Source organism: Ambystoma mexicanum, chromosome 13, assembly GCF_040938575.1.
Source record: "Ambystoma mexicanum isolate Mex_15411 chromosome 13, UKY_AmexF1_1, whole genome shotgun sequence".
Taxonomy (NCBI): Eukaryota; Metazoa; Chordata; class Amphibia; order Caudata; family Ambystomatidae; genus Ambystoma; species Ambystoma mexicanum.
The window spans coordinates 606,567,478-606,591,231 of record NC_090938.1 but is presented as its reverse complement, the minus strand read 5'-3'; the positions used below and the strand labels follow the sequence as shown (position 1 = coordinate 606,591,231).

At 47.0% G+C, this 23,754-nt stretch overlaps 1 protein-coding gene across 9 annotated transcripts in view; it reads right to left on the bottom strand.

Annotated features, from left to right (window-relative positions):
• Nucleotides 1-23,754, bottom strand: part of LOC138521540 (signal transducer and activator of transcription 5B) — a 1,967,228-nt gene that overhangs the window by 141,569 nt on the left and 1,801,905 nt on the right. For all 9 annotated transcript variants that reach the window (XM_069634461.1, XM_069634460.1, XM_069634455.1 and 6 more), the window contains one exon: nucleotides 9,772-9,933. In XM_069634461.1, the coding sequence (XP_069490562.1) occupies nucleotides 9,772-9,933 (162 nt within the window). The remainder of the gene's footprint in view (nucleotides 1-9,771; nucleotides 9,934-23,754) is intronic.

Genomic DNA, 23,754 nt, shown 5'->3' with positions numbered 1-23,754 from the left:
ATCCCGTGCCACAACACTTCCTCAGAAACCTTGTTAAGCGCTCTCTTAATAATAATAATACACAGGAAAATACTAAGAATAATACATATTGGGTGTTTAAGAGGCATTACTTAGCCCATGCACCTTGAAGACTATGTGGTAAACTTTTGTCACCCTTATCCTTGTTTGTGCAGACATTTGTGTTGCTTTAAAGGGATGGCTGCTTTCAATGCCATGGATTTTTGAGTGACGATTCTTTAAATCTCTATCTGCCCATACATTATTACTTTAATATTTAGTCACCCATTAAAAAAAAAAAACCTTGCCACTTTCTTCAAGAAGGAAAAATAAAACAAATTGAGAAAAACCTATGACAGCATCTCGTTCTCAACCTCCAATTGTATTTGTTATCTTATTTATTGCACAAGCGTGTGAACGATTGAACCGTAGGGCTGTACATTAGGACAATAACAGTACAGCAATCCGATGTAGGGTGCTTTACAACTACTGGAGTAAAAGATGACAGTCTTGGAAACACAGTGGAGAAGTGGGAAATGCATGTGGGAACATTGATTTCGGATATCATAAACGAACAAAGTAGATTATGTACAGATGCATGGGCTGTATTTATAGAGTACCGTTATGCCATGCAGGAGTGTAGCACAGGTGGAAAGTGGGTGCTGGGAAGAGTGGTTACTATCCTGCAGGTTTACGGTACCCATACATTGGATACAAGGAGTGTTTTGAAGGCCGGCACAAAGACAATGTATTTGATTTCTGGAGAGAGGGTGGTCTAGTGGTGTGGTGTAAGGAGGGCAAATGTACAGAAGCAGGATGCCGCACAGTGGTGTGATGAACAGAAGGAGTTAGGTTTGAGATTGCAGGGTGTGAGGAAGAGAGTAAAGATATGAAGTTGGTATTCTATGGATACAGTTGCACCCCGGGAGGAATTTAAGGACCCCTGTTGCATTGAGAGCCAGTCTGTATAAAGCGGGCAGATGTCAGAGAGCAGTGTGGGAGATGTGGAGTGCAAGTTGAGAACTGTGTCGGGGAGAGAAAAGGGTCGAGAGGAAAACCCAGGAAAAGGCTAAGAAGTTGGTACTTCAATGCAGATATGGAACAAGTTATTTACCTGTAACTCTTGTTTCCAGCCTAGGTCTTACATGGATTCACATGTTATAAATATTCCCTGTCATCAGGCTGGGAACCCTCAGTAAAATAAAGCAGTTTAGCTCTAAGCTAAAAACAGCATTGTCGCTTGAATAGCCTATTGCTGTACTGCCCCAACCAATGACATTCGTCCTCATCCCTGGTGGCCATCTTCAGATTTGGTTGCGCACGTAAAGTGGCAGTAGGAACCAAGAAAGCCGCAGAGGGGAAGGAGGGAGGGTTTGCATGTGAATCCATGCAGAACCCATGCTGGAGAACAAGAGTTACAGCTAAGTAACTTGTTCCTTCTCCAGCATGGGGTCTTACACGGATTCACATGCTATGAATACGATTACACAGCACAACATATACACAACCATGGGAGGTGGCAAGACTCAAAAGAAGCAATAAGACTTTCCCCTGGAACACACTCACCTCAAGAAAACGGCATGTCTGAGAAGACTCTTCCCTGGAATCCATGTTAACAGTCAAATCTCATAAAGGTGTGAGTAGACCTCCACGTAGCAGCCCTGCAGACATCCAGCAGAGGAACACCAGAGAGGAACACCCTCGTAGATGCGATTGCTCAGGTGGAATGGACCCTTGGTCTGCCTGGAAAAGGCATGTTGGCCAGCTGATGGCAATGCATGATGCAGCCGGAGAGCCATCTTGAGATAACGCTTTAGATAGGGCCTTTCCATGTCCAATAGGTCAAAACCTCACAAAAAGCTGTGAAGTCTTTTGAAAGTCTTTTGTGCGTGCCACATAGAATTTCATGGCAAGCACCATGTCCAGCCAATGCAAAGATCTTTTAGAAGGCGAAGGAGGATTGGCAAAGAAAACGAAGTACCAAAGGCTTATTTAAAAGATAGTCTGGCCAGACCTTTTGCAGAAAGGAAAGAGGAGTCCTTAGAACAACTTTTGCTGGGTGGAACAACAATTATGGAGGCTTACATGAGAGAGTCTGCATTTCACCGACCCTCTGGCAGAGGTGATCGCCACGAGGAAAGCGTTTTTCCAAGAAAGAAAATTAAAGGGGGCCCGATGCATAGGCTCAAGTGGCAACCCAATGAGCTTGGCGAGTACCCCATTAAGCTCCAAAGCATGAGCAGGAGCCTTCACGAATCTGTGTGACCACAGGGTCGAGCTTGCCCAGAGTACGGGTGTACCAGGAGATGGCAGCCAGGTGTACCTTGACTGATGCATGGGCAAGGCCAGCTTTGGCAAGCAGAGCAAGTATGTAAGAAGCTGTGGTGCTGTAACACGCCATGGAGAAATCCTCTTCGACCGGCACCATGCTGCAAAACACATCCTCTTGCGCAAGTAATAGGCAAGTGTAAATGGAGCCCTGGCCTTAGCCCGAATGTTTTTGCATTCCAAGGGCAGGGAGTAGTGTCCAAACGCTAGGACTGCAGGAGCCAGGCTGCCAGGCTCAGCGACAGTGGATCGTGGTGCAGGATGGAGCAGGTCTGGCAGAGGAGGCAGTCTGAATGTTGGAGCCACCAAAAGGTGACGGAGGTCTGAGTAACATATCTGCCTGGGCCACGCCGGTGCAATGAGAGTCTTCTTGCAGCAGGATAGTTTGAGTGTGTTTACACCATGTAGCAGCAACGGTATTGGCGGGAATGTGTACAGTAATCAGCCTTCCCATGGGATAGAGAAAGCGTCCCCCAGACTGTTTGCATGAGGAAACCTGCTGGCAAAACACTGGCACTTGGTGTTGTTCGATGTAACAATCAGGTCGATCTGAGGCTGGACCCCCATTTGCTGAAGATCTGAGACACTTGAGCTTGCTGGAGCTCCCACTCATGGCAGGACCGCAATTCCGTGCTGAGAGAGTCCGCAATGGTGTTTTGAACACCTGCCAAGTGGAATGGGACTAGAAACATCTGCTGATCAATGGCCCAGCACTGCAGGTTCTGTGTCTCCAGCGAGAGGGCGGGAGATCTTGTTCCGTACTGCTTCATGATGTAATACATGGTGGTCGTGTTGTCCATGAAGATCCTGACCACCTTTCCCAAAAGCTGCGGCTTGAAAGACTTGAGAGCCCAAAAAAATGCCTGCAGCTCCAGGACGTTGATATGCAAAGTCTTCTCTTCTAGGCGCCATAGCCCCCTAATGTAAAGTTGGCTTGTTTGGATGCCCCAATCCTCCAGAGAGGCATCACTAATGTATGGGAGTGAGGGGTCCCCAGGCCCCCTCGCGTCGTACGCTCCTCAGTACAAGGCTTGGACCACGTGCCTCCGGTAGTGGGAGTGCCCCTTGCCCTTATGTAAAGTTAACCACGGTTGACTGCTACATAGATGGGACTACTGAGCAGGACACGGGGTATCCATCTTTTGTGCCCCCTTTCGACTCCATCTTGGGTAAACAGGCTTCACTGCGATAATACAGCAATGCTCAGCTCCCCTTCCACCGCAGCAGCCAAGGACAGAGACACACACACAAGGCGCGCAGGCAGCTGGCTGACCCCCACCCTTGCACCCCCCCTGCGAAGGAAAGCTCTGCGCTTCCATTTCTCACGATGAAGCAGGAGAAAGTTGCAACTATCAATATGCTACAGTTTTCTTCCTCTGAGATCACTGCTCGCCTGAGAACCAGCATGTGAACCAGAATGAGCTAAGCACTTTCTGCTCGATTCATCCCCATAAACGTGCCAGCCACCCACCCCCATTTTAGAACAATTTATTGTCATCTTGACCCTGCGCTCCCTGTAAGGTATTTCTTTCAAGTGCCAGACCCTCGCCTGTGCTGCGAAACCCGCCCAACACACCCACTAGTAACCTTAAGCATTTTACTACTATATATGTTTTTACCTGTACTAATGAGTTTGAAACCTAGGAAAGATGCGAAACACAGCCGGATTCTTTTACATGCACAATAAGGGCCAAGGTCTTCAATTACAAGCCACGAATGACCCGATTGTACTGACAATCATTGTATGTAACTTGTGTAGAAATATGAAAAGTAGCATAAAATGTTTTAGATAATTTGTTATTTAGTGTTTTTCGAATGCAACACATTAGCTTAGGTAGTGACCACAGTGACCGGACCCGGACCTGCGTGGAACACAAGATATTTGACGTCCGCCATCTCGTCAGCCACTCGGCCAACCAGAAGGAAGAGATGCCACCCACACCTACAGCACCACACCGCCTGGCCAATCGGGTCCATTTAGCATTTTTTGTTAGAGTTACTTTAATTGATATATATACAAGCACGGATGTAAATGTTGGTGGGAGTTTTTTGGGTTATTTCCTAGCTGGAGAAATAAACCATCCTTTGAACTCTTGCAGCCAGGTCTCAGTGCCTCCTTCCCCGACAAGGGGTGGTTATTTTATTTTCTCTCACACGCAGTAAGCCGAGGAAAGGCACCTACACTAGTGACCAGTTCCTGATGTGCCAGGGTCCTGAAGAGGGCCCGCGCGAGATGTGAAGGGGTATGGACCACCACCTCAGGGCTTTCCTGAACATTTGACTGAGGACTATCTCGTCGCTCCATGAGCCAGAGGTCTGCTTCCACTTGGCGCTCTTGAAGTGGTCTCAAGTGCAACTTGCACTGAGGAACCAGATGGATGCAGGAAGACATCATCCCTAAAAGGAATTTGATGGACCGGACTGTCACCACTCTGACAGAGGATAGCCTTTGAACCTTTTCTAGGATGGCACGTATACTTACCTCTGATAGGGCCACCAGGCGCGAGACTGTGTTGAGTTGGGCCCCCAGGAACAGAGCGTCTTGTGACGGCACCATGCAGGGTTTGGGATAGTTATGGGGAATCTCAGAGAGGTTACAGTCTGGACTGTTGCAGCTGTATGTAGCACCGCCTGGGTATGAGAACAGGGGCTAGCCATTTGGTGAACATCCTCAGGGCTGATTTCAGGCCTAAGGATAAGGCCTTGAATTGGGAAAGTCTTCCTTGGACGAACTTTAGGAACTTCCAATGTTTTGGGTGAATGGGAATGTAGAAATATGCATCCTCCAGATCCAGCGTTGCCAGGAAATCTCCCTCTTTCAGTTGGCCGAGCACATGCTGTAACGTGACCATCCTGAATTTCGGGGACTTGGAATTTGTTGAGATGGCGCAAGTCCAGGATGGGCCTCCACTCGCCTAACCTCTTGCGAACCAGAAAGTATCTGGAGTATACTCCGGAGTCAAGGAGGCGCAGAGGGACAGGTTCTATTGCCCCTTTTAGCACGAACTTGCTTGGTGTGTTGGGCTACATGCTGCACTTGTATTATGGGAGGAATGCGGGGGCACTTGTCTTGGAACTCCAAAGACTGTTCCTGCTCGATGATGTCATGCACCCATTTATGTCGACAAACTGAGATAGCTGGCCTCCGGCTGGGGTGCTGAAGTGGGGGCTCTGGGCCAGGTCAGGCTTCCTTCGGCGTCTGAATCCTGGTGGCTTGAGTATGAGGATGCTCCCTTGTAGGCCTGGCAACGGCCTGTATACACCTCTTGAGCAGTGGAGCAAGAGGGCTGGCAGTAGAAAGGGCTGAGCACTTTGGAAGTTTGGGAAACCTTCCCTTTCTGGGAGCGAAAGGTCTGCCTCCTTTGTTGCATCATGCCCAGAGAGCGTGCCGTCTCTGTGTCAGTCTTAATGGGGAGAAGTGAATCATCCAACGCCTTGCTGAAAAGGTTATCCCCCGTCGAAAGGTTTGTCGGCCACCTTGGCTTGGACGTCCTGCCTGAAGTTTGTGGCCCTGAGCCAACCTTGATTGGCATAAGCCGACCATGTTGCCCATTTGCCGGGAACAAAAAGTTGGCTTTGTCAAGGGTGACTGTGATTGCATAGTCAGATGCCACTTCCCCCTTCTGAAAGATGGCCATGGCCTCCACTTTCTTGTCCTCTGGCAAGAAATCAAGAATGGGCCCCAACTTGTACTAGAGTTCTCTGTCGTAGCGTACAAGGATCGCTAGTGCGTTGGCAGCCTTGACTGTAGATGCTGCAGTGGTAGTTATGCACTTTCCAGCCACATCCAGCTTCCTTCCCTCCGGGTCGGATGGGACTGAGCAAGAGGATGATTAGACAACCTCTTCCTCGCAGCAGCCAAAACTACCGAGTCTGGCGTCGGATGGCCTCTGAGGCATCTCAGAGCTGTATCAGAGACCCTGTATTTTTTTAGCTGGTGCGGAAAAGGGTTTTTGAATTGCCACCAACCCATCCTCCCAGACGCCATCCAGAAGCTGGACTGAGACCACCGCCTTTCTGGAAAAGGAATACCTCCGGGACCAGGTTGAAAAGGTTGGCTGCCCAGAAAATCATTGCCTGGAAAGATCCCACTTCATCCAGGCGAGAGTCCCTAGGTGACAGATCTACACCGTCAGCAGGGACATAGTCCTCAAACTCACCCATACCCTGGTTACCATCTGTATCCAGGTTGGTGTCCGTATCAGGGTCTGTGTTCCTGTCCGGTCCAACTCTTCTACAATAGGGCGCCGTGGAACAGGAGGTGGCTGCAGGATTGCAGGAACTGGAGCAAGAGGGGCCAGGTGGAGCCTAGACGGTCTTGGTGGGCTGGCCACAGAAGCCAGAACCACAAGAGGACCAGAAGCCACTGATGGTAGGTGCTGCTGAATCTCTGTGACCAGACTGTGGAGAGTTGACAAAATGTCCAAAGAAACATCTCTTGAAGGTAGATCTGTCTGAGCCTGAGGAGTCAAGATTGGTGCATGAGGCCAGGGGTCTGTAGGGCGAGTAGGCTGAAGCGGTCGCGCAGGCCACAGAGCCAGTGGTGGTAGCAGGCCAACACCACCCCCCCCCATAGGGTGGGGGCCAACACCTTCAAAAATGTCTTCTCCTCCAACAGGATGGAAGGAGCAGAGACAGGGGCTGGAGAAACAACCCTGGGAGGCCTCACAGGGGATGTGGCAGGCAGCTGAAGGGCCCTTTTGGGCACTGGCAGGAAAGAGATCTTGAGGTGCCTTGCTCTCTCTGCTGCAACCTCACCGGAAGGTGCCTTGGGCAGGCACGCCTGGAGAAGGTAGTGCAGACGGAAACAGATCGAGCCGGCAGTGACAGATGCCTTGGAGGTAATGCCACCTTTAAGTTGGCTGTCTTTACCGTAGCTGGTGCCTGCAGTCATCGACAAGCCTGTAGACGTGACAGTGTCGTCGATGATGCCATTGACCGAGCCTTAGCCGACAATGATGTTGATTTAGACGACGGTCTTGTGGTCTTTCAACAAGGACGTCTTTGAGGTCATCGATGATGATGCTGCTACCGCCGAACGTTGCTTCGTCGACGGGGTATATGGTGAAGGAGTGGACGATCTCCAGCCCTCTGAAGACAGGGTTCCTTTTGTGGCCGTCATCGATCCAGACGACAGACGCTATGGCGCTCGCTGACGAGGGAGTCGGAGATTCTGACATCTTTGCCTTTTTAGGTACCTTCCCATTGGGATCATCATCAAAGGATCTCAAGCTCTTGGCAGAGGAAGTACGCTCTCTGGGCCTGCTAGCCCTGACAGAGGCATGATGGTGCACAAACGCCAAGTCAGAGTCATTACCTTCTTCCAGCCATGCCACCGGCCTCCGATCCCGATCCTTCCTAAGCCCAAAACTCACCTTGTGGCCTCACACGATGTAGCAATCCGACAGAAGGTGGGATCGATATCGGCAATGTATCCCCGCTGCCGACAAGTCACAACGGTGACGGATTGAAGAAAAAGTTCAGATGAAAAACAATCAAAAATAGGCTAAAACGCGAGGATTCCCAGCAAAAAGAACATGTGCATTACAAATCTGAAGATGGCCATCAAGGTTGGAGCTAAGGATGACGAATGTCACTGGTTGGGGCAGTATGACCCAAAGTGACAGCAATAGGCTAATTATGCAACAATGCAGTTTTTCACTTAAAGCTAAACTGCTTTATTTTACTGAGGATTCCCAGCCGGATGATGGTGAATATTCATAGCAAGTGAATCAATGTAAGACCCCATGATGAAGAAAATGTCATGATCTCTGCTTCCAAAAGGTCAGGGTTTTCCCAACTCCCTTGGAAGCAGATCCATAACCCAGGTTCCGAGTGCCAACCAGTCCCAATTGGGACCTTTTGGACCCAGTCCTGGCGCCAGTGGCACCAGGCTCATAAATATGCCCAGTCCCAGCGCTGGAAGCGCCGGGCTCATAATGCTTGGGTGGACTTACCTGCAGCAGACCATGCTGCTTACTTGCCTGCCAGTTGAGCCTCTGATCCCCTTCTGTTTGGAACTACTTTTCCTGTTGGGTGGGGCTGCAGCCACTCCCTAGGTTCAGAACACTGGAACTCTTCTGGAAAGCAGGAACTCTTTTCTTACCTAGGCGTGGCTGTGGAAGGAGACACCTAAGCACTACAGGAGGCTATTTAAACCACACCCGGTGGATGAATCTTGCTTTGCGTTATTCTGCAACCTCTGCAGCAGAACGCTCATCGTGTCTTCTGCATCCGGTCCTGGGCCTAAGGAAAAAGGCTTACCATCCTGAATCCAGTCTTCAGCAACACCTATAAAGACAAGAAAGAACAGGTTAGCATTCCGGCATCTGAAAGGAAAAGGCTTACCATCCTGAATCCAGTCTTCAGCAACACCTATAAAGAAAAGAAAGAACAGGTTAGCATTCCGGCATCTGAAAGGCAAAGGCTTACCTACTCTTCGTGCGCTCCGGAGGTCTTCATACTGCATTCCGGCATCTGAAAGACAAAACAAGGTGCGTTTAAAGACATTGGGGAACTTTAATACTCACGTGCCATTACTCCTTTCCACATCTAATCCAGTGGGTATTCCGGCACCCTGCAGCCGCTCCGAAATCGTACCTGCAAAATAAAAAGACAGTTAGAGCGCATCGTGAAGCAGGCAACAAGCGCTTACTTACGTGCTTCCAGGCGCTTCTATTCATCACACGGGCTCCATCTTCAACTCACTTCAGCCCGTCATCCGCCATCGCCGGAACCCTACAAAACAAGAGACATCATTACTAAAGACTTTAAAGACATTTGAATGACTCGAAACTTACCGTTCGTGCAGTAAACGACGGACAGCAGTCCTCTGAAGTCAAGAGGCCTGCGCTACCTATCCAGTGAAGAAACTGGTTACAGCACCCTGCCCCGAGGCAGATGGAGAGCTCGGCATTCACTTACCTAAGGTGAGAGCGTTAACCTTTGGGGGTCTACAGGAGAGGAGAAGAGGAAAGAGATAGGGACACCCCAATAACCCCAGTTCATTAACCCCATATTTTCTATCTGCAGACATCTTACTCTACACGTCAGGCATACAGTGCACAGAGGTCCAGCCCAAAGAGCCAACCGGGTGCTACACATCACCTTTGAAGATACGGTAGTCGCCTAGTCAAGACCGGCGCCTCTGCGAGAATCAGGTGAGCGTTACAGAAAAGATTATTACACAGTAGGAAACAAATTCTCGTAAAGGCAGATTAACAGAGTTGTACTGAAACCTTAAAGATCAATGACAACAGAGCACCAATTCAGACTTTATTCCACATCTCTTTTTCTGAATGAAAAATAAACACCTCCTTTGTTTCTTCCCTTGTCCCCTGGCTCCAAATTGTGGAAAAAGACTAGAAGTTCGGTACAAAGCGCAGACCGATGCAGAGGACGTATGCAGACAAATTGCTTTAATGTAGGTACACTGTGCAGACTTACGAGTGCAGAGGACCGGTGTGTAGTACTTGGAGTAAACCTCATCTTTGGGCCGGTCTGGAAAAACGTAGATCAGATAGTTAAGGTCACCCAGCCGATCAGCCAGCGATCGCACTGAAAAGTCCCGCGTGGTGAATGGCATCAGGTTCCACAAGCTCCTGTCCGCTACAAGAACAAAGGAATAACTATGTGTTAAACACCTTGGTGGGAAAGCAAATACACTACTTAATCTCAATGCAGATTTTACTCTGTTTAGACTCTTCATTTCCCCAACATAAGGTCCCCATATGTGTTATGGGGGCCAAGAAAATGTGGCACATGTCTGTGGCCACAAGGACGGACCCAACATGTACCTAATGTTGCCCTACCCCCGTAGTTACATATATACAGATAATGAGGAAGATGAGGACCACATACACACCTAGTGTGCTCACAGCCTACCTGCTGGTTACCACACACTATACTCCATTCCAAACTCTGTACTTGCTCTTATAACAAGTCTTCTGTGCCTACTCATGTTTTTCAGGGTTTGTACCATGCCAAGTCAATGTGACTTAATCTAGGTTATAATACATGTTCTTTGGCGCACACATACAGCACCGAGATCGGTCTAGTATTTGCACTGTCTAGGAGGCGAGAGAATAGAAAGAGGCGCATTTTTGAACAGAGGTCAATGTACTCACCACATCTGCTTGAACATGATTTCTTGACAATAGTTCTCCCACCACCCATCAGATGCATGCATTGCACAAGTTCAGTTCACATTTTGATAGTTCTTAAATAAGAGAACAATATCAATGCTGTATATGGTGTTTTTGTAGAAACAAAGTAGATGGTGATAAGTTTGGGTGACCTAATTTTGATACTTAGACCTGATAGACATACATATATGAAGGGTGTGAAGGGGCAGTATAGGAGGGTTGGGGATCGTGGGTAGGTGTTAAGGCATCATAAAGCAAGACACAGACAGCAGACTTAAAGTTCAAAGTAACACACTTTATTAAATAAAATATCAGGATATTATAAGACGTAACTTGTCCTATGCTAAGGTGGGATTTCCCTACCTGAAGGAAACTAAGCAAAGTCTGAGTAGAAGAGTTCAACTTAAAAATCTGTCTGTGTCCAAAACCTATACCTGCCCTCACAACTAAAGCTAACCAAAGTGTAGGGATGTCAAAACCTAAATAAATAGTGTTCAACTCAAAAGTTCTGAGCCTCTTTCAGCTTGCAGCTTTCTCTCAGCTCCCCTTCCCCAAGTATAACAAAGTTCCATGAAAAAGTCTCAAGATATAGTTCAAAACCAATCCTCAGGGCTCCCTCCCCAAGTTCCAAGCACCACAGTTCACAGAAAACAAAAGGTCTTGAGGCTTTGTTCTCAAGACCACACACACAGCTTATCGGTTCCCTTCCCCAAGACTAACTTCATCCTCACAATGTCTTTGTGCTTTCAACCTTTTAGAGCTCACTGTTCTCGGCGCAGTTGTCAGGCCAAATAGTCCACCCATTACAGGTGGCACAACCAGGATCCCTGACTCTTGGCCTTGATGCGTAGGTTTTCAATCTTCTAGCATTTCCTCATCAGCCTCTTGGCTTTGCCATTACCTGTCACACATCCTTTCCAGTCTTTGTCCTTCTCACACTGCAGTCATTCATACAAGTTCAGTTTAAGGGTGCTTTGCTCACACCCACCTTCTTGTGACACTGTCACCCTGGTGCCCTTTTCTGCAATTTGTTTTAAACTGGGTATTTGGGCTATTCACTTCATTTGCTTGGCCCGTGAAGATTTTTATCCCATTAATCACTTTGAATGCTTAATTTCAGAGTTTCATTCAATTCTGTATCTGATAAGCACTCGTGCCGCTTAATTGTAACTTTTCCTTCAGTTCGGTATTGAATATGCATTGGTTTCACTAAGTTTTAAAGTTTCATTTGGGTCAGTATTCAATGAGTTTTGGTTTTGCTTAGTAGCAAAGTTTCATTCAATTCTATATTCAAAATACATTGGGGTTTGCTTGATTTTAAAGTTCCATTTAATTCGGTATTCAATAAGCATTAGTTTCGCTTGGCTTTGAAGTTCCATTCAATTTGGTATTCAAAATGCTTTTGCAGGAGCGCCCTCGGTATGTAAGCGTCTTACCCGACACCCACAGGCTTATGGCGTTTCCCTTCTGGCGGTTCCCTATGCTTCTCCTCCTCTCCTGAAGCCGGGACACTCACCCTCTGGAGCTTTGCTTGTCTGCCGTGTGACTCTCTTTCCATGCTGGCAAGCATAATGCTTCCTTACGGAAGCGGATGGCGTTCCATGTTCCGTGGTGCTCCTGCTCCAGTCCTTCTGTAAGGGAGGCTCTTAGACTGGCAACACTTACACAGCACACTCGCTACAGGCTGTGCAAGTGGTCTGGGAAGTTTGCCCGCATCGTGGCCCCTCGTCCGGTCCTACCATGGCTGCCTCCTGTGAAGTGAGGTCCCCTGCTGATCTCCCCCACACAGACCTCCCTGTTGCTCCTCGTTCTGCTCCACTGGCCTCTCATACACCCACAGCCCCTTGGCAGGCAGCAGGTGTGGAACACTAATGAGACTTGTTTGACCATAATTAAAGGTACATGCCTGACCCTCATGGCTCCTTGCAGGCATCTTCCTCGTCCGAAGGCTAAAGTGGTGGAATGGTACAGTGTTTATTACTCTCAGTCGCTTCTTCTTCGTCCCAGTACTGTCAAGTGTCACATGTGGGGAAATGAGGGAAGTCACTTTATAATACCCTGTAAAGGTTGGGGAAAGGATTGGTTGAGTCTCAAAAGGATGAGGGGGATACCATGACTTGCCTAAGGGTACCCCACTCCCAGGTCCCAAGGACCCTCCACCCAGGTGATCCTCCCTCACTTCTCCACCCCCAGGGTTGGGATCCAAGAGCGATGGCCTCTCCCTGGCCATCCGAGAGGAGGATCCAGGGGTCCTAGGAGTGAGAATACCCTTCCATTTCTCACACAGGGCAGAGGGGTTGAGCTATTGAGGGACCCCTGATTAAAAGAGAAAACAATTTGTCTAATTACTAAAATTAGATTGACCAAAATTACCATTCACAAATGTGTTTCTATGAAACTACATAGAACCGATTAATACCATCATGCAGCCACTTCAAACTGCTAGACTTCGTACCGATGAAGTCATTCTCCAATTGTTCAACAGAAATGTCAGGCACTGATAAAGGATGTAAAGAATTTTCAGAGTCTGAAATGTAGGTAGGTTCCTTGTAAAGTGTTTAACACTGCAGTCAGGCCTGCTCAAAGCACAATAGGGGAGAGTGCAGTATGGGAGGAGGGAAAAGGGGGATACATTGCAAGAGAAAACATCGGGGTTACAGTGAAAGGAAACACAGTATGACAGTGAGATGATAGATAAGAAGCACAGATGCCGCAGGCATGCAATTCTGTCTCTTCTCCTCCCCACCCACTGAACCAAACCCCATACCCTGGCTCTCTACTAAATGGATACATTTGCAAGGACAATCCACAGCAAATTAGTTTTACAGGGAGACACAATGGGGGGCATCCCTTCTTCTCCCCAGGCAGTTAAAAGCCCTAACTAAACATGCATGCATTTGGAAAGCACAGCTGCCACATCTGCTCATTCCCTTGTTTATTCTGGGGTTTGATCTCGTGGGTTTCTTTACAGAACAATTTCCACAGCTCTCCCATGAAAGGATTATCCACACTTCATACTCCTACAAGAATCTCCCTTGATAACCCCTTCACTGAGCAGGACTCATTTCCCTTCACCCTCCTCTTACTCATTTGATTCCTTTCCTCTCCCCAATATCTCCAAACCCCCTTCTTAATTGTCCTCAGCCAGAGCCCCTGGCCTTCTATGGAACCTTCCAAGCATTCTTTTTCATCAAGTCACACTGGCAGGAGTGAGGGGGCAAAACCTCAGCAAAGCAGCTTTCGTTTAAGGCATGTCACAAAGGTAACTGGGATGAAATGACCAGACTAGAAAGTAAACTTTGGTTCAAGGTCTTTTATGGTATGATCTCTACACTGTGGCGGACAATGCATGTAGGGGGGGCTAAAGTACAACTTAAATGTCAGTAATAACTAAATGGTTTCACATTACCAAAGCATCAAATCATTAAAAATACCAAATAACCTGAAAGTTCAGGGTGGCTTGAAATAATTACCAGTATGTGTTTATCAGAGGTTCCGGAACCCCACTTCCACTCAGTCCCAGAGTTTTGGCGTTTCCCACACTCTTCTTTGGGGGTATCTCAAGTCTCTCTGATTTCCTCCTTGTTCTTGGAGACCTGAAGCTAGCATGGGAATTAGGGAAACGTCTCCCCTTTCTTCCTCTTCCCTCTCCCAAATGTTGTCTTCCTCCTCCTCTGTCCCATGCAACTTTCCCATTGCTCCTCTATGAGATGGACAGCCATGAGGTACTTGTGAACCTAGTTTAAGGGAAGCAGAGCTATTTGCAGAGAGCGTGGCAAGTCCCGCAATAGGGGACATGATGGTGGCCAACTACACTGACGCCCCTATCCTGCCTACAGTCCCTTCAGACTAGACCCAGCAAGTTGCTCTTCTTCCAGATCTCTTCCTCTTCTCACCATACATCCTAACTTTAGTTAAATCTCTGTGGAGGGTCTGCATCGGTCTCTCTCTCTGTCACTTTCCAAAAGTCACTTTCAACTCCTTTCCTCTTTTGGGCATGACTCTTCAATGTTAGTGGTCTCACTATCAACTTCTTCTCATCCCCTGGGCTTCAACTTCCTTTGCGCTACTGTACTCGCAAACCACCTCAAAATGGCTCACATCTGCTAACCTTAGGGAACCTTCTTCACCCAATTGAGCACCCTCCAACATTCTACTCTCATACCCCCCCTTTCCTCTGGTCACCATTTTCTCACTCCTTACTGCCGGGTGCAGCTCCATAGGTTGTCTCCTCTAGGCAACTCCCAGGTCTTATTTATTCATTTAAAAATCTTATATAGTGCTTTTAGCCAAAGCGCTTGACAAGAATGTAGATACAAGGGTACAAGGAAAATGTAAAGTAAAAGAGCATGAATCACAAGCCAATACAACAGATGTTTTCTGAAAAATTTTAAGAGACAGAAAATAAAAGATGGAGTTTCATACGTTTTTTTAATTGAGAAAGAGTAGCACAAGCGTGAATAAGTAGAGGAAAGGAATTCCAAAGAAAAGGGGCGAGAAGTTGTATAGAATGGAACTGAGAGGAGGCACAAGAAGGTCAGGGGACAGAGGCGAAACTGTGAAGCAGAACGTAATCACAGAACATAAATAAGGGGATCCAAGGCAGGAATGGATTTAAAGACAAGGCACAAGAACTGAAACTCAAGCTGCTTTTTAATGAGGAGCCATGGAATCGGACCAGATAAGGGGAAATAACTGGCTGACCAGGGAAGGCGAAACAAAATGCAAACTGAGGAAAAGGGAATAGAGCAGAGTAGAAAGAGAGCATAGTTAAGTAAGCTGACGTAGAGGCAAAAGCAATAATTAAAATGTGATAAAACTGAGGTTTGAAGAAGGGCTTTTGTGGATAAAAAGGTTAGAAGAGGCTTAATTTTCCGAATTTTAAATAGATGAAACAGACAGGAACGAACAAGTAATTTGCGATTGTAGGGAGAAGGAAAGATCAAAAATAAATCCAAGATTGTGAGCCTGAGGGAAAACAGATACATTTAAAGAGGGAAAAAAATAGATAAAGAAGGATGAATAGATGGAGTGGCCGTGAAAAATACGATTTGGGTCTTTTTGTAGTTGAGACAGAGGAACCTACAAGCCCTCCAGAATTTGGCTACGGAAAGACAAGACAAAAGCCGTGATGGATATTGTCACTAAATGAAGGAAAAGAGAGGAAAATCTGGGTGCTGTCAGCATACAAATTAACTTAAAAAACAAAATCAAAAATCAGAGAACAGAGAGGAGAAATCTAAAGAGAAAAAGGAGAGGACCAAGCATAGAACTCCTGGGGAACACCATAGGAAAGAGGGAAAGACTGATAAATAGAATATTTGAAGGAAACGGAGAAAAAGTGGTTATAAAGATGAGAATGAAACCAATAGATAGTGGCGCGAGAAATACCAACCGAGGTAAGAGTGGAAAGCAGAAGAGTGATCCACCGTGTCGAAAGCAGCACGAAGATCGAGTAGGATGAGAAAAGAAGAATGTTTCTTGACTCCAGACCTCAGGCTCCACTGTTGGCCAGCTTCCTGGACATCTCCACCAGCCTCGTGGGCCTTGCTCCGAGACCCTATTCACCTGCCCTCCTTTCCAGCATTCTTCAAAGGGACTCATGTCCTTCCCTCTGGCTCAACCCTCCTGTACACAATTCTCAAGCTCTCCCTCCTCAAACTCCTTTCTCTAGCTCCTTCTCCTGACATGCACTAACTGACTGAGCCCTTTGGTTCATGTAGGTCTGTGCCAAATCTGCATGGGATGGGCTCTCTGTAAGGATCTGCAATGGTACTGTGTGATTAGAGAGGGTAATGGCTGTACATGAAAGGTATTCAGCAACTGTGGGCTGAACCAAGTGTTTAAAGGCCAGGCCCGGCATTTTGGAATGGCTTCTAGTGGTATCCAAGTGTTGCAGAAGCTGCTGTTACTGTGCTTGGTTTGTGCATGTTACATTCAAGGTTCGCAGACATTTACATCTGCAAACTCCCCGAGCTGCACAGGCGCACTTCAGGGGGAAAAGGACTGCATCTGTGAATCGCATATGATCATGGGTGAGTTGAAGAAAGGTTTTGTGTACCCCTCAGTGGCTCACTGGAATTCCTGCGGTGAGTGTCATGGAAATGTTCAAGCTTTCTCTGAGATTTGAATTAAGCTTCTGGGAGAGTCACAGAGAAAAGTTGCTACTGCTTCCTCGACCGGCTCGAGTCCCTGCCGCAAGTGTGGTGGGAGATTTCTAATTGCATCCATGGCATTAGGAGGCCATGTAGCAGTGAAAAATAGTATGTACCACTGCTCTCTGACAGGCCTACTGAGCGAGAATCGTAAGAAACAGGAATGAGCCTTTGATATTTGAGCAGGGGCCTGCAATTGGTGTTTTTAAAAATAAATGTCGAAGTTACATGGCCCTGTAGGACTGGAAAATCATGATTTCACTCATCCCCTTTTGTTTCCAGTGCCACACTTACGAGGGCCTTCGGCCTGTCTCACAGACAGTGAACTTATTTGGGTATTTGTGACTGTCCCCTACCATCAGGGACGTAATTTAGGGGTCGCCAGAGGTTGCAACTGCGACCTCTGAGGTCTCCCTTGCGACCTCTAAGAAAACAAACCAAAAAATGTTTTTTTTTTTTTGTAATGCAAGCTCCTGGGCTGTAGCCCGCACCATGTGGCTCTTTACTTCTGGAGCGGCTGGATTTGCTGTTCAGGCCCCTTAAAAAAATAAGAAAAACAAGAACAGGAGTGCCACAAGTCTAACACTTCCAGCACTGACCCTAAATAACAAATGATAGGAATACCAAATAATGTGTGTTTCTGGAATTCTATACAGAAGTGCTGAACTCATTAAAGGTTTATTTCAGGCACACTTCAGGGCGCGAGTCGCTGATTTAGTCTTTTCATAAACGCCTCAACTCAGCCTTTCATCCTTCTGAGGTCGATAAATGAGTACCAACACAGGTTGGGTGATATTGGGTGTATATCTTTTCTATATAAAGCGCTTAAGCATAAGTGCTATATAATAACACATCATTATCATTTGGTCATGCCGCCTGCTTGCATTCATAGTAATTTGGTAATATGGGCCTATACACACTGATCTTCACGATGCATATGGCGATCCATTCTTGTATGAAATGTACATCACATTATGTTATGTTACTTTGCATTTATATAGCGCCTTATGTACCATTGGTATGGACTCAAGGCGCTGGTAGGTTGAACGCCCTCGGGAACCGAAGTTCAAGTCAGTAGAGAGAGATAGAGGGAGTCAAAAGGTGCGTGTGAGCACCGGATATGTGTGCAGCTGATATGGCATTCGTGTGATAGCTGCTTTTTAGCGGTAGGTGTGGTGGTTGAGAGATCATGGGTATGTGTTCGTTCTGGCAGGTTGTTATCCAGACCGATTCTGGCTGCGTTAGGCCTGAGAAGAATGCCTAGACTGGAGGGTGTGTAACCAGCAGTGTTTAGTTAGGGTGATGGGGAGAATGAGGCAAAATGATGGTATGAGAACAGCTATACCGAATGGTGTTGTAGTATTGCTGTGTTCTAGTTCAGTGGTGGTGTAAAGAAGAGAGTAAGCGTGGAGATGTGATATGGTGGTTTATCTTAGGTGCTTGCGATCGAGCACACTCCAATAGTTCCATGTACTCCTCCGTTCCATGAACTCCGACTATTCTACGCATTACGACTGTTTCAAGCACTCAAAACCATTCGTTTCAATGCTCTTTCAAACGTTCATGACCTCCAAACCATTCCATGTAAGTCACGCCATTCTATGCAATCTAGTTCGTTCCATGCACTCCAGTCCGTTCCACCCAGTTCATCCGTTCCAACCCCATACTTCCCCCGTTCCATACACATACTTCAATCATTCTATTCAATATATTTGATCCATTTTGTCCACATAGTTCATCTGTTCCTTCTTCATACTTTGTCCATCTCGTCCATATACATCACCGGTTCTTCCAGATCCATCCTCCGCTCCTACCACCCAACTTCATCCGTTTCTTCCCTTACTACACCCGTTTCTTCCAACCACTTCGCCTGTTTCTTCCAACCACTTCGCCCGTTTCTTCCAACCACTTCACCCGTTTCTTCCAACCACTTCACCCGTTTCTTCCAACCGCTTCGCCCGTTTCTTCCAACCGCTTCGCCCGTTTCTTCCAACCGCTTCGCCTGTTCCTTCCAACCGCTTCGCGCCCGTTCCTTCCAACCGCTTTGCCCGTTCCTTCCAACCGCTTTGCCCGTTCCTTTCAACCACTTCAGCCGTTCCATCCACATACATCATTTGTTTGCTCCACACTCGACACCCGCTCCGCACCCGCACCATACCCTACATCGGCTCAACACCCTACATTAGCTCAACACCACCGCACCCTACCTCTGCTCAACACCCTAAATCTGCTCAACATCTTAAATCAGCTCAACACACTAAAACTGCTCAACATCCTACATCCGTTCCACTCTATTATCCACTCGCACCCTACATCTGCAGCACGACCTACATCCGGACCACAGGCTCATCCGCTCCTAGGCCCTCATCCGCTCCTAGGCCCTCATCCGCTCCTAGGCTATCACCCGCTCCTAGGCCCTCATGCGCTCTACATGCTTCATCCGCTCTACACGCTTCATCCGCTCTACACGCTTCATCCGCTCCATTCATTAATCCTACATTATCAGTACAGCCCATGTCACTTGTCGCACGCACTCAATCAGTTTCGTGCTCTCTATCTGTCCCAGGCACTACACCCGTCTCATGTACTCGCATCGTCTATTCTATACTTTCCATTTATACCATAACAGCACTCATACAGTCCATGCCATTTGTCTGAGTACTCATCAGTCTCCTGTATTCATCTTTCCATCCTCTTCACTTTATTCCTTTCGTCCATTTTGTTCCTTTCGTCTATTGCAATCATTTCATTCATGTCATTAATTTCAACTGCTTTAGTGCTTTCGTACAATCTACTCTTTTTATCCGCTTCATTGCTTTGATCTACTTTACTCATTCTATTCTGTTTGTCCTTTTTAGATTACATTAGAGGTTATTAGTTTTCGATTTCTCGTTTGGATCTTGATGTTGTATTGTTATTTGATTTATTGTTATTTAAGATCTAGTAGTTTTGGTTAGTTGAGATGTTGTTATCCCCTTTATTCCTCACGTTCACATTGATCCTCTTGTACTTTACATTTATTTGTCCATTTCATTAATTTCAGCCACTTTACTGCCCTTGTACAACCTATTATTTTTATCTACTTCGCAGCTTTGATCCTTTTTACTCATTCTATTTTGTTTGTCCTTTCTAGCTAATCATTAGAAGTTATTAGTTTTCGATTTCTTGAGCGGATCATGATGCTGCATTGCTATTTATGATCAAGCATTTGGCAAAATCTTTGAGATCCTGTTATCCAGTTTGAGTTAGATTGAGTTCGGGGTTGGTTTTAGGGGGAAGAGCCAAGTTTTCAGTAATTTGTGGAAAGACATGAGGTCTTCAGTGAGTCGGATGTGGGGTGGGAGTGTGTTCCACAGCATGGGGGCCAAGGCTGAGAATGATGATCCGCCTAACCTGACCTAAAAATCAACGTAGACTCGGACAACAGCACTGCCTTGATACTCCTAGACCCATCGGCAGCATTTGACACAGTCAACCATGACACCCTCATAACGAGATTAGAAACACTTGGAATAACAGACACCGCCCTACTATGGATCAAATCTTTCCTAACAAACAGAACGGAAAGTGTATGGCTGAAACCCTTCAAATCCAGCCCGAGAGAATCCACCTGTGGAGTACCAAAAGGATCTTCCTTCTCCCCGCTACTATTCAACATCTACATGTATCTACTCATCAGAATCATCAAAAGCCACGGCCTCACCTGCTACAACTACGCTGAGGATACACAAATAATCTTCAAAATACAAGACAACCCGGAAAGAAACTCAACGCTAGAAAACTGCTTCCGCAATGTATTCTTCTGGATGAACTCCAACTCCCTCAAAATCAACCCAGGCAAAACTGAAAAAAATGGAGGAGAAAACAAATTCATCCCTTGGCAAAGGGAACTCGGGACTACCCCAGCACCCTCGGCGATTGTAAAAAACCTGGGGGTTCTGATGGACAATAATCTCACACTAGAGCCACAAGTAAACTCTCTCCTCAAGAAATGCTTCTTCCTCCTGCGAGCGGCAAAGAGAATCTTACCGTTCTTATCGTTCGCCGACAAAACGACCACCATCATCGCCCTCGTCATGTCCAAAGTAGACTATGCAAATAGCCTATACCTAGGCATGCCTGAACGACTCCTAAAAAAACTACAACGCATTCAAAACGCAGCAGCCAGACTACTTCTGAAACTACCCCGAAGAGAACACCGCACCAGCGCTGAAAACACTACATTGGCTACCAATAAAACAACAAATAAAATTCAAAACAATGTGCATTACGCACAGAGCAGTACACAACGAAGGCGCTGAGTGCCTAAGAGACAAACTGCGCCTACATCAACCAACAAGAACGCTCAGATCAAGCATGGACATCCGCGTGGAACCGAAGCCCTACAACAAAAGAAAACTTGGAGGATCCTCCTTCTCTCACCAAGCCCCGAAAACCTGGAACGACCTCCCAAAGTACATATGTAACACAAGAAACCACCTATTGTTCAGGAAATTACTCAAAACCTGGCTCTTCACATCATAACTAGAAAGACTGGCCACAGGGGCACTGACATAACTAAAAATATCAATGAACGTAGAGCAACCGCAATAGGCACCGATCAATCAATGGGAAAAGCTGAGGTAAATATCCCACGGCATACTAAAAGGACCAAACAGGAGACAGTCGCAATACGACCAAAGACAGTAAACATAGCAAACTAAGACAGAAAGACTAGAACAAATCATCAAGTGGACCAGGACCTAACTATGACCTTCCCCAATAGCCCTTAGAACAAACAGAGGGAAAGGAAGCACTGCATCACGGGCCCAATGCAATGGGTGAGAAACAGAATGTTTCATCACTACATACGGTCCACCAATATAAAGCAGGAAGCACAATGCCCCACCACACAAAACTACAACTAAACAGTCCCAAGGATGTTCACCCCACGGAAATCAAAGATCCAGTCAGGAAAGAAGGATACGAACGTCTGAATACACACGCTCACCAAGACAGATCCACTAGGACAACACTTCAATACGACCCCGAACCTGAACCACTCAAAGCCTTACCCGACCAAGGGCACACTAGATCACCTGAGAATAGATATCACCCACCCAGTCCCACACCTGGAGACTAGGTTCAGACGCACCCACCAATCCAAACTATACTTAATAGGATACAGCTGGATCAGCGCAACACCACCTAATCGAGTCGGCCCACGAGGAACCAGCGACATCCGAACCCACAGGTATACAACTCTAACGCAATCATAAGTACCTGAACCAGGATACAGACTCCACTAACCAAACCCTCAATCTTCTGCATACTTAAACCCACACAAACCACACAACCATCTCTCTCCCAGCAATCCGCACGCATTTTACAACACTGCAGCAACAACACAAACTTCACCCACAGCACTCGAGGCCTTCATCCGATCCGATACTAGCACAAAAGCCCAGCACTCGGTGTATACCGAGCTGAAGCTGCCAACAGCACACCACTTCTCCCACTCTCCTTCTCCCCTCCTCCCGACTAACCCCAACCCCAACCTTTTTGTTTACAGATCTGCCAGAGTGCCTGGGGATCAATTCCGTTGGTGACGGTGCGCTATACAAGTACCGCTAACATAACATAACATGACAAGGAGGCCAGCTGAGCTTGATCTTAGAGTACGAGCAGGGTGATGGGGTATTAGTTTGTCTTGAAGATATTGAGGTCCGGTTTTATGTATTGCTCGGTGAGAAAGCAAAAGGTTTTGAAGGTCACCCTTCGGGCGACCGGAAGCCAGTGCAGTTTTGAGGGCTGGGGAGATGTGGCCTCTTGGGCCAAGCGCTAGTAGCAGTTTGGCTGCAGCGTTTTGTGCTCTTTGTAGTTCAGGTCAGTTGGTATGCATGGACTCCGAGGTAGAGGGGGTTAGCGTAGTACAGTCTAGATATGACAATTGATTGGACTGCGGAGAGTCTGTTGGGAAATGAGAGGTATGGAAAAATGCACCTAAGAGTTTTAAGGTGGTAGTGGCAGGACTTTGAGACGTTGTTGACTTGGCGCGACAGTGTTAGGTCAGAGTCTAGGGTGCATCCAAGGTTTTTTACTGAATTGGTGGGGGTTGGTGAGTTGCCCATGGCAGATGGACAGGGTAGTGGGTGTGGAAGAAGTTCGGATTTGCCACATACCATGATTTCGGTTTTGGAGGGGCTTAGCAAGAGGTGGTTTGTGGTCATCCAGAGCTCTATGTCGAGGAGGCAAGAAGCAAGGTCAGGTCGGCAGTTCGGTTTAGATTTCAGGAGTTTCAGAATTAGTTGAGGGTCATCAGCGTAGTTGTAGCACAGGATGTTGTGTGAACGAATTATTCGTGGGAGGTCAAGTAGAGATTGAACAGGAGGGCTGATAGGCATGCTCGTTGTAGAACTCCAGTGTCGACTGGTCAGAATTGGGAGGAATAGGTGGAGAGTAGGGTTATCTGGTTCCTATTTTTGACGAAGGATGCTATCCATTTGAGAGCAGTTCCACAAATTCTTAGGGAGTGGAGGCGGTCAAGGAGGATTGAGTGATTGATTGTGTCGAAGGCGGTGGATAGGTCAAGAAGGATTAATGCGGCACATCCCGCAGAGTCTGCCGTGTTTTTAAGGTCATCCGAGATTGAGGTTAGGGTGGTTCAGTTCTGTGTCGGGCGCTGAAACCTGATTGAGCGGGGTCTAGGAGATTGTTGACTTCGACAAAGGCATTTAGTTGGAGTAGGCGGTTCGGTCTATGAGTTTGGCAAGGAACCTGGTGTTAGAGATGGGGCAGTCGATTTTGGGCTCGAGGGGGTCGAGTGAGGTTTTTTTTATTAGAGGTTTGACATGAACCGTTTTGAATGCGTCAGGAAAAATTCCTGATGAAAGGAGTCATTTATGATGGTTCTTGCGTGTTCTCCTGCACAGGTTGAATTGAACATTTCTTTGAGGGTTGTGGCCGGGCAAGGGTCTAGCGGAGAGCCGGATGGTTTGCGGGCAGAGATAAGTTTGAGAAATTGGTTGTTGATATTGGACTAAAGGAGTCGAACATTGGTTGGGTAGTGGTCGCAGGCGGTGGGTTGGCTGGTATGAAGGGTGGATTGCCTGGTGGGTGTAAGAGAGCTAGTTTGTGGGATAGAGCGTTTG